This window comes from Oncorhynchus clarkii, chromosome 19 (assembly GCF_045791955.1).
Source record: "Oncorhynchus clarkii lewisi isolate Uvic-CL-2024 chromosome 19, UVic_Ocla_1.0, whole genome shotgun sequence".
Classification (NCBI taxonomy): Eukaryota; Metazoa; Chordata; class Actinopteri; order Salmoniformes; family Salmonidae; genus Oncorhynchus; species Oncorhynchus clarkii.
The window spans coordinates 17093027-17107018 of NC_092165.1; the positions used below are offsets into that span (position 1 = coordinate 17093027).

General features: G+C 42.8%; 2 protein-coding genes across 4 annotated transcripts in view; one reads left to right on the top strand and one right to left on the bottom strand.

Moving 5' to 3' along the window:
* Positions 1-3650, top strand: part of LOC139374876 (choline transporter-like protein 1) — a 39009-nt gene extending 35359 nt beyond the window's left edge. For both annotated transcript variants that reach the window (XM_071116060.1, XM_071116059.1), the window contains 4 exons: positions 80-217; positions 366-602; positions 2496-2576; positions 2705-3650. In XM_071116060.1, the coding sequence (XP_070972161.1) occupies positions 80-217; positions 366-602; positions 2496-2576; positions 2705-2731 (483 nt within the window). In that variant the 3' untranslated portion in view covers positions 2732-3650. The remainder of the gene's footprint in view (positions 1-79; positions 218-365; positions 603-2495; positions 2577-2704) is intronic.
* The window catches only part of LOC139374877 (E3 ubiquitin-protein ligase TRIM21-like), a 155271-nt gene extending 141658 nt beyond the window's left edge, over positions 1-13613 (bottom strand). Inside the window, exons 1-2 of one of the 2 annotated variants that reach the window (XM_071116061.1) lie at positions 13460-13613; positions 10415-13217 (exon numbers count right to left, since the gene is read on the bottom strand). In XM_071116061.1, the coding sequence (XP_070972162.1) occupies positions 11599-13215 (1617 nt within the window). In that variant the 5' untranslated portion in view covers positions 13216-13217; positions 13460-13613 and the 3' untranslated portion in view covers positions 10415-11598. Of the gene's footprint in view, positions 1-10414; positions 13218-13435 lie in introns of both variants that reach the window. The other variant, XM_071116062.1, reaches the window with a different exon arrangement.
* Positions 13614-13992: the final 379 nt, after the last annotated feature.

Here is a 13992-nt window from a genome sequence, read left to right on the forward strand (position 1 = left end):
TATTTTACAAGGGAGACTTATTCCAAGATGACACATTGTTATTGACGATACTCCTGTCCTCTGTCTGTTTTCATCACAGAACGCGTACACGGCCACAGCGATCAACAGCACCAGTTTCTGTACGTCGGCGTGCGATGCCTTTGTCATCCTGGTAGAGAATGCCCTCAGAGTGGCCACCATCAACACCGTGGGGGACTTTGTCCTCTTCCTGGGAAAGGTAACGGCCACATAGCGACGCCATTTTAGCGATATTTCAAGCATAATAATACTATTCGATCTATTACCCTCTCTCTTTTTCTCTTTTCTCCCTTTCCCACCTCCACTTTTCTCCATCTTTCCCTGTGTGTGTGTGTGTGTGTGTCCAGGTACTGATCGTCTCCTGCACAGCGTTCGTCGGTGTACTGTCGCTCAACTACCAGCGTGACTACACAGTGTGGGTGCTGCCCCTGCTCATCGTCTGCCTGTTCTCCTGGCTGGTGGCCCACTGCTTCCTGTCTGTCTTTGAGATTGTGGTGGACGTGCTCTTCCTCTGCTTTGCCGTGGACACCAAGCACAACGACGGCAGCCCCGGCCGAGAGTTCTACATGGACAAAGCCCTCATGGTGAGGGGAAGGGAGGCGAGGCTGGGTGGGAGATTATGGCTGGGTCCCCGATTCTCCACCAGTCATGGATTAAAAGCAATGGATTGGTGTAATCACAGATAACAATGAAAAGAAATGTCTTAAAAAAATGTATCTTGCCAGTCGTGGCGTGGCAAGATCTGGTGGGACCATTCTAGCCAATGTGTGGGCAGATACGCAGATACGCGTGTGAACAACAGGCACAACTCCGACAGGCACAGCTTGCCGGGATTTCACGTGTCCTACTTATGTCAGTACAACTGAAACAACCTAAGCATTACGAGACTTCTATTCGATCAGATAAGCCTCATGTAGTAATTAAACCATACCATTTTTTGCTAAACAAATTTGACCCTCATTGACCTCCATACAAAAACCTTTTTAAAAACACCATCTGCTGGAGAAGACACATCTTGGGGCCAGTTATCCCTCTCACGTCGCCTTTTCCTCTCTGCTGCAATCGCAGGCTAGAGGGAGTTTCCACCATTGTTCAATTCTTTGGTAGAATTGTGGAGAATCGGGACGTAGCCTTATATATATATATATATACAGTGCCTTGCGAAAGTATTCGGCCCCCTTGAACTTTGCGACCTTTTGCCACATTTCAGGCTTCAAACATAAAGATATAAAACTGTATTTTTTTGTGAAGAATCAACAACAAGTGGGACACAATCATGAAGTGGAACGACATTTATTGGATATTTCAAACTTTTTTAACAAATCAAAAACTGAAAAATTGGGCGTGCAAAATTATTCAGCCCCCTTAAGTTAATACTTTGTAGCGCCACCTTTTTCTGCGATTACAGCTGTAAGTCGCTTGGGGTATGTCTCTATCAGTTTTGCACATCGAGAGACTGACATTTTTTCCCATTCCTCCTTGCAAAACAGCTCGAGCTCAGTGAGGTTGGATGGAGAGCATTTGTGAACAGCAGTTTTCAGTTCTTTCCACAGATTCTCGATTGGATTCAGGTCTGGACTTTGACTTGGCCATTCTAACACCTGGATATGTTTATTTTTGAACCATTCCATTGTAGATTTTGCTTTATGTTTTGGATCTTTGTCTTGTTGGAAGATAATAATGAATGGGGCCATGTATCGTGAGATTTTGAGTGAAAACCTCCTTCCATCAGCAAATGATCCCAAACACACCGCCCGGGCAATGGAGTGGCTTCGTAAGAAGCATTTCAAGGTCCTGGAGTGGCCTAGCCAGTCTCCAGATCTCAACCCCATAGAAAATCTTTGGAGGGAGTTGAAAGTCTGTGTTGCCCAGCAACAGCCCCAAAACATCACTGCTCTAGAGGAGATCTGCATGGAGGAATGGGCCAAAATACCAGCAACAGTGTGTGAAAACATGTGAAGACTTACAGAAAACGTTTGACCTCTGTCATTGCCAACAAAGGGTATATAAGAAAGTATTGAGATAAACTTTTGTTATTGACCAAATACTTATTTTCCACCATAATTTGCAAATAAATTCATAAAAAATCCTACAATGTGATTTTCTGATTTTTTTTTCTCATTTTGTCTGTCATAGTTGAAGTGTACCTATGATGAAAATTACAGGCCTCTCTCATCTTTTTAAGTGGGAGAACTTGCACAATTGGTGGCTGACTAAATACTTTTTTGCCCCACTGTATATCTCTCTGTTCCATTGTCCACACTAACATTCCAATGTATCAGGCAACACATCCTCACTGGTATGCTAGTGTGGGTAATGGAATGTAGCCATTGTTTTTGCAGAGTGCCACTTTTGAATCCATTTCTATATGGTGAATAGTGTTTATGTAAGTATTGCACCAAACTCGCCTTGTTACCTCAACACCCGACACACACATTCACCCTCGCTCTTCTTTCTCCCTCTACCTCTCTCTGTAGGAGTTTGTAGAGAACAGTAAAAAAATGGCGGGAAGGGACCGGGCCGAGGCAGGTGGAGACGGTCGTGAGATGAAGCCCATGGTGAGTTAACAAAACTTTTCCAACAGAATGCATTCACTTACTTCCATAATCTAGAGTCATACACCCAAAATGACGATGCTGATGCTGACAATAGTAAAGATTAACACTCCATTTGTTTGTTGTTGTAGACTCATGGAGGAGGGACTTTTGCTTGACCAAACCAAACCAGAAGACGGAAACCAAAAGGCATTCTAAACGTTTCCAGGATATCACTCCAGTCCCAGGGACGACAATATTTTTGATAACCTGTTTATTAATTTATGGCACACTATACATGAAAGCTTCGTTTTTTTTTAAAAGCACAATGTCTTTTTGTAGCACATCCGTCAATAATATTGTTAGTGTAGTTTTGCGGTATTGTACAGGCTGTGGAGTTGGTGTTTTTTAGTTTAGCTTCTTGTGTGTGTGGAAGTATTGTGTGAGAGATTTATTCAAATGCAGCATGTCATCACTATTGTTGTTTTTTTAACTACTAATATTGTACACTGCAAGTGTTTGTATATCAATGTCTTTTTACATTGTGGTAATGAGGATCATGGTCGCTACTTACGCTGCACTGGTACATCTAATTCGATTGTGACAAATAACTAGCATAACAGATGATCAACAGGCACTTTTCTCTGTGGAAAACTCCAACCCCAATGTCTTTTGACCCTGTTGGAAGATTTCCTTCATGGAATAGAAGAAAAAACGAATTCTGCATTTAGATTTTTTTTTTTTTTAACAGGATCAGTGAAAAGCCAGCTCCCAATGGAGCATTTTACTGTTGTAAATCAAATATGAAATAGCCAGTGCTATGTACTATGATAAGGATGTTCATATTGGTTATTAGTATTTTGAAATGCAGGTCCAACAAGTACTGAGGTGTCTAATGTCAAAGGCAATGCATTACCATAATGGAAAATCCCTATATTGTGGCAACGTTGAGCCATTACTCCTGATTTGAGTTTGGAATACTGTATCCATAGAAAAAGCGATTCCCTATGACTGTATCTCTATTCGTGAATACAAACAGAGTTTTATCCCAGAATATTTTGGATTACATTTTGATACAGAGAAATAAAACAACAAAAAGAAGCAGTGTCCACTTGTGTTTGTGAGAGCTGTGGGCAAGAGAGAATCAGTTCCAGTAGGGACATGGGTTTGTGTCTGGATGTCATCATAAAAACTTGTCCTCTCACTGTCAACTGCGTTTATTTTCAGCAAACTTAACATGTGTAAATATTTGTATGAACATAAGATTCAACAACTGAAACATAAACTGAACATGTTCCACTGACATGTGACTAACAGAAATGGAATAATATGTCCCTGAAAAAGGGTGGGTCAAAATCAAAGTAACAGTCAGTATCTGGTGTGGCCACCAGCTGCATTAAGTACTGCAGTGGATCTCATCCTCATGGACAGCACCAGATATGCCAGTTCTTGCTGTGAGATGTTTCCACACTCTTCCACCAAGGCACCTGCAAGTTCCCGGACATTTCTGGGAGAAATGACCCGAACCCTCACCCTCCTATCCAACAGGTCCCAAACGTGCTCAATGGGATTGAGATCCGGGCTCTTCGCTGAGCCATGGCAGAACACTGACATTCCTGTCTTGCAGGAAATCACGCACAGAACGAGCAGTATGTCTGGTGGCATTGTCATGCTGGAGGGTCAAGTCAGGATGAGCCTGCAGGAAGGGTACCACATGAGGGAGGAGGATGTCTTCCCTGTAACGCACAGCATTGAGATTGCCTGCAATGACAACAAGCTCAGTCCGATGATGCTGTGACCCTCCACCTCCAAATCGATCCCGCTCCAGAGTGCAGGTTTTGGTGTAACACTCATTCCTTCGATGATAAATGTGAATCCGACCATCACCCCTGGTGAGACAAAACCGCGACTCGTCAGTGAAGAGCACTTTTTGCCAGTCCTGTCTGGTCCAGCAACGGTGGGTTTGCGCCCATGGGCGACGTTGTTGCCGGTGATGTCTGGTGAGGACCTGCCTTACAACAAGGCCTATAAGCCCTTAGTCCAGCCTCTCTCAGCCTATTGCGGACAGTCTGAGCACTGATGGAGGGATTGTGCGTTCCTGGTGTAACTCGGGCAGTTGTTGTTGCCATCCTGTGCCTGTCCCGCAGGAGTGATGTTCGGATGTACCGATCCTGTGCAGGTGTTGTTACGCATGGTCTGCCACTGCGAGGACGATCAGCTGTCCGTTCTGTCTCCTTGTAGCGCTGTCTTAGGCGTCTCACAGTACCGACATTGCAATTTATTGCCATGGCCACATCTGCAGTCCTCATTTCTCCTTGCAGCATGCCTAAGGCACGTTCACGCAGATGAGAATCTTTCTTTTCGTGTTTTTCAGAGCCAGTAGAAAGGACTCTTTTAGTGTCCTAAGTTTTCATAACTGTGACCTTAATTGCCTACCGTCTGTAAGCTGTTAGTGTCTTAACCAACGTTCCACAGGTACATGTTCATTAATTGTTTATGGTTAATTGAAGAAGCATGGGAAACAGTGTTTAAACCCTTTGCAATGAAGATCTGTGAAGTTATTTGGATTTTTATGTTTGAAAGACAGAGTCCTGAAAAAGGGACTTTTTATATATTTATATATATATACAGTGGGGAGAACAAGTATTTGATACACTGCAGATTTTGCAGGTTTTCCTACTTACAAAGCATGTAGAGGTCATAGGTACACTTCAACTGTGAGAGACGGAATCTAAAACAAAAATCCAGAAAATCTCATTTTATGATTTTTAAGTAATTTATTTGCATTTTATTACATAACATAAGTATTTGATCACCTACCAACCAGTAAGAATTCCGGCTCTCACAAATCTGTTAGTTTTTCTTTAAGAAGCTCTCCTGTTCTCCACTCATTACCTGTATTAACTGCACCTGTTTGAACTCGTTACCTGTATAAAAGACACCTGTCCACACACTCAATCAAACAGACTCCAGGGATACAATTGTAGACCTGCACAAGGTTGGGATGGGCTACAGGACAATAGGCAACGAGCTTGGTGAGAAGGCAACAACTGTTGGCGCAATTATTAGAAAATGGAAGAAGTTCAAGATGACGGTCAATCACCCTCGGTCTGGGGCTCCATGCAAGATCTCACCTCGTGGGGCATCAATGATCATGAAGAAGGTGAGGGATCAGCCCAGAACTACACGGCAGGACCTGGTCAATGACCTGAAGAGAGCTGGGACCACAGTCTCAAAGAAAACCATTAGTAACACATCACGCCGTCATGGATTAAAATCCTGCAGCACACGCAAGGTCTCCCCCTGCTCAAGCCAGCGCATGTCCAGGCCCGTCTGAAGTTTGCAAATGACCATCTGGATGATCCAGAGGAGGAATGGGAGAAGGTCATGTAGTCTGATGAGACAAAAATAGAGCTTTTTGGTCTAAACTCCACTCGCCGTGTTTGGAGGAAGAAGAAGGATGAGTACAACCCCAAGAACACCATCCCAATCGTGAAGCACGGAGGTGGAAACATCATTCTTTGGGGATGCTTTTCTGCAAAGGGGACAGGATGACTGCACCGTATTGAGGGGAGGATGGATGGGGCCATTGAAGATGGGTCATGGCTGGGTCTTCCAGCATGACAACGACCCGAAACACACAGCCAGGGCAACTAAGGAGTGGCTCCGTAAGAAGCATCTCAAGGTCCTGGAGTGGCCTAGCCAATCTCCAGACCTGAACCCAATAGAAAATCTTTGGAGGGAGCTGAAAGTCCGTATTGCCCAGCGACAGCCCCGAAACCTGAAGGATCTGGAGAAGGTCTGTATGGAGGAGTGGGCCAAAATCCCTGCTGCAGTGTGTGCAAACCTGGTCAAGAACTACAGGAAACATATATCTCTGTAATTGCAAACAAAGGTTTCTGTACCAAATATTAAGTTCTGCTTTTCTGATGCAAATGAATTACTTAAAAATCATACAATGTGATTTTCTGGATTTTTGTTTTAGATTCCGTCTCTCACAGTTGAAGTGTACCTATGATAAAAAATTACAGACATCTACATGCTTTGTAAGTAGGAAAACCTGCAAAATCGGCAGTGTATCAAATACTTGTTCTCCCCACTGTATGTATATATACACAGTACCAGTCAAATGTTTGGACACACCTACTCATTCAAGGGTTTTTCTTTATTTGTACTATTTTCTACATTGTAGAATACATTTTGATGTCTTCACTATTATTGTAGAATAATGGATGGAAGCCATACTGTTACAATAGCACTGAGATTGCACTTGTGAAGGTGGTAAATGACCTTTTAAGGGCGTCAGACCGAGGCTCTGCATCTGTCCTCGTGCTCCTAGACTTTAGTGCTGCTTTTGATACCATTGATCACCATATTCTTTTGGAGAGATTGGAAACCCAAATTGGTCTACACGGACAAGTTCTGGCCTGGTTTAGATTTGATCTGTCTGGAAAAGATACTGTATGTTTGTCTCTGTAGATGGTTTGTCCTCTGATAAATCAACTATACATTTCGGTGTTCCTCAAGGCTCCGTTTTAGGACCACTATTGTTTTCCCTATATATTCTACCTTTTGGTGATGTCATTCGGAAACATAATGTTAACTTTCACTGCTATGCGGACAACACATAGCTGTACATTTCGATGAAACGTGGTGAAGCCCCAAAATTTCCCTCCCTGGAAGCCTGTGTTTCAGATGTAAGGAAGTGGATGGTGGCAAATGTTCTACTTTTAAACTTGGACAAAACAGAGATGCAAGTTCTAGGTCCCAAGAAACAAAGAGATCTTCTGTTGGATCTGACAATTCATCTTGATGGTTGTACAGTTGTCTCAAATAAAACTTTGAAGGACCTCAGCGTTACACCGGACCCTGATCTCTCTTTTGATGAACATATCAAAACTGTTTCAAGGACAGCTATTTTCCATCTACATAACATTGTAAAAATCTTTAACTTTCTGTACAAAATTGATGCTAACCTACAAAGCATTAAATGGGCTTGCTCCTACCTATCTTTCTGATTTGGTCCTGCCGTAAAACCTTGAAATCAGCCCTTGCCTTAACAGGATTCCAGTGTAGAGAGGCTAGCACTGGAGTAATATGATCCATTTTTTTGGTTCTAGTCAAGATTCTAGCAGCCGTGTTTAGCACTAACTGAAGTTTATTTAGTGCTTTATCTGGGCAGCCGGAAAGTAGAGCATTGCAGTAATTTAACCTAGAAGAGACAAAAGCATGGATTCATTTTTCTGCTACACGAACGCTACGGTCACAAGGTGCAGGCCTCCTTATTGTCCCTAGAATTTCTAAGCAAACAGCTGGAGGCAGGGCTTTCTCCTATAGAGCTCCATTCTTATGGAATGGTCTGCCTATCTATGTCTGAGACGCAGACTCGGTCTCGACCTGTAAGTCTTTATTGAAGACTCATCTATTCAGTAGATCCTATGATTGAGTGTAGTCTGGCCCAGGAGTGTGAAGGTGAACGGAAAGGCACTGGAGCAACGAACCGCCCTTGCTGTCTCTGCCTGGCTCTCCACTGGGATTCTCTGCCTCAAACTGACATTTACTCCTTAGGTGCTGACCTGGTGCACCCTCTACAACCACTGTGATTATTATTATTTGCCCCTGCTGGTCATCTATGAACATTTTAACAGCTTGGCCATGTTTTGTTATAATCTCCACCCAGCCCAGCCAGGAGAGGACTGGCCACCCCTCATAGCCTTGTTCCTCTCTAGGTTTCTTCCTAGGTTCTGGCCTTTCTAGGGAATTTTTCCTAGCCACCATGTTTCTACACCTGCATTGCTTGCTGTTTGGGGTTTTAGGCTGGGTATAAGGGTACAAGGCGAGACCCAGATGCAGACACAGGAGGCAGATGGTTAGAGTCTTAGTTGTTTATTTAATCCCAAAGGAGTAGGCAAGAGAATGATCGCAGACAGGCAAAAGGTCAAACCCGGATTCTGAGTCCATGAAGTACAGAGTGACAGACAGGCTCGATGTCAGGGCAGGCAAAAGGGTCAGGCAGGTAGGTACGGAGTCCAGAAAAAACAGCAAGGGTCAAAACCGGGAAGAACAGACAACAGGAGCATGGGAAAAACACGCTCGTTGACTTGAAAACATACAAGACAAACTGGCACAGAGAGACAGGAAGCACAGGGATAAATACACTGGGGAAAATAAGCAACACCTGGAGGAGGTGGAGACAATCACAACAGGTGAAACAGAACAGGGCGTGACACTGGGTTTCTGTACAGCACTTTGTGACATCAGCTGATGTAAGAAGGGCTTCATAAATACATTTGATTGATTTGATTGAAAACTATGAAATAACACATGGAATGATGTAGTAACCAAAAAGTGTTAAAAACAAATCAAAATATATTTTACATTCTTCAAAATGGCCACCCTTTGCCTTGAAGACAGCTTTGCACACTCTTGGCATTCTCGCAACAAGCTTCACCTGGAATGCTTTTCCATCAGTCTTGAAGGAGTTCCCACATATAATGAGCAGACTACTTCTCCTTCACTCTGCGGTCCAACTCATCCCAAACCATCTCAATTGGATTAAGGTTGGGTGATTGGAGGCCAGGTCATCTGATGCAGCACACCTTCTTGGTCAGATAGCCCTTACACAGCCTGGATGTGTGATGGGTCATTGTCCTGTTGGAAAACAAATGATAGTCCCACTAAGCCCAAACCAGATGGGATGGCATATCGCTGCAGAATGCTGTGGTAGCCATGCAGGTTAAGTATACCTTGAATTCTAAATAAATCACTGACAGTGTCACAAGCAAAGCACCCCCACACCATCACACCTCCTCCTCCATGCTTCACGGTGGGAACCACACATGCGGAGATCATCTGTTCACCTACTCTGCGTCTCACAAAGACACGACGGTTGGAACCAAAAATCGCAAATTTGGACTCATCAGACCAAAGGACAGATTTCCACCGGTCTAATGTCCATTTCTTATTTCTTGGCCCATTCAAGTCTAGTCCCTTCTTATTATTTGTGTCCTTCAGTAGTAGTTTCTTTGCAGCAATTCGACCATGAAGGCCTGATTCACGCAGTCTCCTCTGAACAGTTGATGTTGAGATGTGTCTGTGAAGCATTTATTTTGGGCTGCAATTTCTGAGGTTGGTAACTCTAATGAACGTATCCTCTGCAGCAGAGTTAACTCTGGGTCTTCCTTTCCTGTTGCTGTCCTCATGAGAGACAGTTTCGTCATAGCACTTAATGGTTTTTGCGATTGCACTTGAAGAAAGTTCCGTATTGACTGACCTTCATGTCTTAAAGTAATGATGGACTGTCGTTTCTCTTTTCTTATTTGAGCTGTTCTTGCCATAATATGAACATGGTCTTTTACCAAATAGGGCTATATTTTGTATACCACCCCAACCTTGTCACAGCACACAACATAGCATTAAGAAGGAAATACATTTCACAAATGAACTTTTAACAATGCACACCTGTTAATTGAAATGCATTCCAGGTGACTACCCCCATGAAGCTGGTTGAGAGAATGCCAAGAGTGTGCAAAGCTGTCATCAAGGCAAAGGGTGGCTACTTTGAAGAATATAAAATATAAAATCTATTTTGATTTGTTTAACACTTTTTGGGTTACTACATGATTCCATATGTGTTATTTTATAGTTTTTATAGTTTTTTTAATAGTTTTATAGTTTTACATTGTAGAAAATAGTTAAAATAAAGAAAAATCCTGGAATGAGTATGTGTGTCCAAACTTTGACTGGTACTGTATACTCAACAATAAAATAATATATTTAATGAAATTCTAATTGTGATGTTATTGTGATGTATTAACTTGGAAATAGCCCCCTATCAGACCAGGGTTCAAAGTATTTGCTACCTAAGTATGATTCTCAATCAGAGACAACTAACGACACCTGCCTCTGATTGAGAACCATACCAGGCCAAACACAAAACACAACATAGAAAAACGAACATAGACAACCCACCCAACTCACGCCCTGACCATACTAAAACAAAGACATAACAAAAGAACTAAGGTCAGAACGTGACACATATATTAAAAAATGTTTACTTCGTTATTATCGGGTACTGTGTGTAAAAATATATATTTTGAGTTCGTGCTGTAACACAACAACATCTGGAATAAGTCAAGGGGTATGGATACTTTCTGAAGGCACTGTACCATCAGCTCAAAAGAAAAGTATGGATTCAGTCACTTTTCAGTCACTTTGACTAAACCAACAACCAGCTTATAGGCACATTATTTCCCTTATCACACACTGTCTTAGATCCACAGCCAGCTCCAAGGAAAAGTATGCCCTTTATCGAAGTACAGTACTGTGGAACCAGCTCAAAGGCTGAGTATGTCCTTTACCACATTTACTTATACTGTATCAACAACCAGCTTAAAGGCTGAGTATGTCCTTTACCACATTCACTTATACAGTATCAACAACCAGCTTAAAGGCTGAGTATGTCCTTTACCACATTCACTTATACAGTATCAACAACCAGCTTAAAGGCTGAGTATGTCCTTTACCACATTCACTTATGCAGTGTCAACAACCAGCTTAAAGTCATTTTTCACAATAACCTACATCCACAACCAGATCAAAGGAAAAGTAAGTCCTTTATCACTTTCACGTATACAGTATCAACAACCAGCTTAAAGATGCACAATAAAGAAATCACTCTGCCGTTTCCTGGTTGCTAAAATTCTAATAGTTCGCCTAGTTTCAGTTTTTGACCAAAAAAAAGCAAGTATAGTGTTGAGAATCATTGTACCATCTAAACCGCTGTGAAATATATTTTCCACATCCCAAAATATTGTATTTTCAGCTGTTTGAAGGTGGTGTACAAAACCTGAAAGTAAAAGATGCCAAAATGAAATGTAATAACGAGAAGCATAGAAATAATGCACATACAACAGATCTACCGCTTTTTATACTTGCTTTGAATGAGAATGACAGATCTATAACTCACATTTCTATGTGAATTTGGCCAGGTCACCCAAAAAGTTACATATTGCAGCTTTAAAGAAAGATTAAGTCCTTTGTTTAATCAGTATTTGTGATTGACAGGAGAGATGACGAGAGGGGCTGCGTTTTTACCACTATCATCACTACAGGGACTGAAGAATGGGTAGATTTTCTCTGTAAAGATGCAGCAAGTGAAAGAGTAGATATGAGACCTGGCCTCCACATTATAAAAAGAGACCACACCCTCCTCATAATCCACAAACACCCCCACCTTCTGGGGCTTCTCGCTCAGGGAGAGACGGACTTGCGGTGAGGCACAGGCTGTGTACTCATTCCCATCCCTTAGCATCATAGTCCAAACTCCATGTTCAGGGCTCAGTGTGATATCCCCCTTCCTGTCAGTGGACTCTCTGGCAACTCCTAAATCCCACCTAGTCTTACCCTTAACCGTCACCTCATAGTAAAATCTCCCTGAGGAGAAGCCATCCTTTCCAAGGAGAACGGTAAAACGATCAAACCTTTTTGGATTGTCCGGAAGATTCAGTTCCGTGTCTCCAGTTCTCACTTGTTTCCCATTGTCAGACAGGATGAGAAAGAGATTTGCTGTTTCAGGGTCCAGTGTCACATCCACTGCATACTGCTGAATCCTCTTCAGTTTGACCTCAGGCAGCTTCTCCATCTCTTTATTCAACGTCTCCTCCAGCTGAGACACAGCTCTCCTCACAGCCCTGTGAACACTGATCTCAGACCAGTCCTTGGTGGGTGGAGGGGTGCACACCACGGATGTGAAGCTCTGGAGAAGTTGGAGGTGGTCCTCAGTGTGTGAGAGCTGCTTCAGCACAGTGCTTCTCCTCTTTAGCTCAGTGATTTCCTGCTCTAGTTCTTTAATGAGCCCTTCAGCCTGACACTCTACTGCTTTCTGCTTCTCCTCAACCTCCTCAATGAGCCGAGCTTGGCCTTTCTCAATGGATCGTACCAGAGCAGTGAAGACCTTTATGCTGTCTGCTATCTCCCTCTTTGCATCTCTTTTGCTGAGATGTACTGAGAGTTTAATCTCTTTAACTTTCTGCAGTCGCCCCTGGATAATCCTCTGCACTTCTGCCTCCGTTTTCCCCAGCTGAGCCTTCCTCTCTCCACACTCGTCCTCTATAGGAACAGTGTCATGAGTCTTGTGGTCTGTTTCAGTGCAGAACTGACACACACACGTCTGGTCAGTCCTACAGAACAGCTCCAGGAGTCTGTCGTGCTTCTTACAGATCCTGTCTTCCAGGTTCTCCACAGGGTCGATCAGCTTGTGTCTCTTGAATGCTGGGGATATTTGATGAGGCTCCAGGTGAGTCTTACAGTAAGATGCCAGACACACCTGGCATGACTTCAGGGCCTTGCGCTTCGTCCCAGTGCAGACGTCACAGTGCACTTTTCCAGGTTTGGCAGGGGACTCATCTTTACCTGTGTCTCTCAACAATTTATAATTCTCTATAATCTCTCTGAAGGTTGTGTTGACACGAAGCTTAGTTTGCCTGGAGAATTTCTCCTGACACAGTGGACATTGACACAGGTCGTTGCTATCCCAGTACTTTGTTATACAGGCCATGCAAAAGTTGTGTCCACACGAAGTGGAGACTGGCTCAGTGAACACATCCAGACAGATAGAGCACAGCAACTGCTCTTCAGACAGGAGACTGCTGGAGGAAGCCATATCTAGAAAGAAGGCGGAACTATAAATGATTTCCTGGAATGAGTCAGCTCTTGATAGTTTCAGTGCCATCAACATGGCATTAAGGGATACAAACCAATCCTGTTTAACCACACAACATACATTATGCATTAATACATTTACAAAATATAGCTTAACATAGGTACTGTAGAAAAGAAAACAGTTAGAATATAATAAGTTACACAATAGAATGTATCTTCACCTGCCCTGGTAAATCTCTACTCACTTGTGTGTGAGAGAGAGTGTGGGTTCTCTCTGATCTTTCTGACTGTAGTATCAAAAAAGCCCTGGAGACAGCTTAGCTGTCTAATGAAGATTTCTGAGGAGTTTGAGAGCGTTGGAGATAGTTTGCTCTTTTGCTGTTCAATCGTCTATCCACTTAAGTTTCACTTTGGCAACTTGACATCAAAATGCTCCTCCCCACCCAGTGCTGCTCTGCACTCTGTAACAGAATTAACCCTTCACGTTGCTGATCTCTCTCTTCTATCTTGATACATTGTTTAACCATCTAAAATCAAACCAGGTTGAACATCTTTAAACAGGAATGATCTAGGTAAAAAAAAGTGTGAATCAGAAATGTTAAACAAGGAATTATTGCAGATGTATGGAACGTTTTCCAAAGACGTAAAAAAAAAAAAAGAATTTAAGTTCATGGGGATGAACAAATAAACACAGTCTAGGTAGATTTGAACTTGCCCGATGACTCACACAGAATTCTTCCTCTGCTCTATTGATAAGAAACAAAGTTTGTGGGTGTGG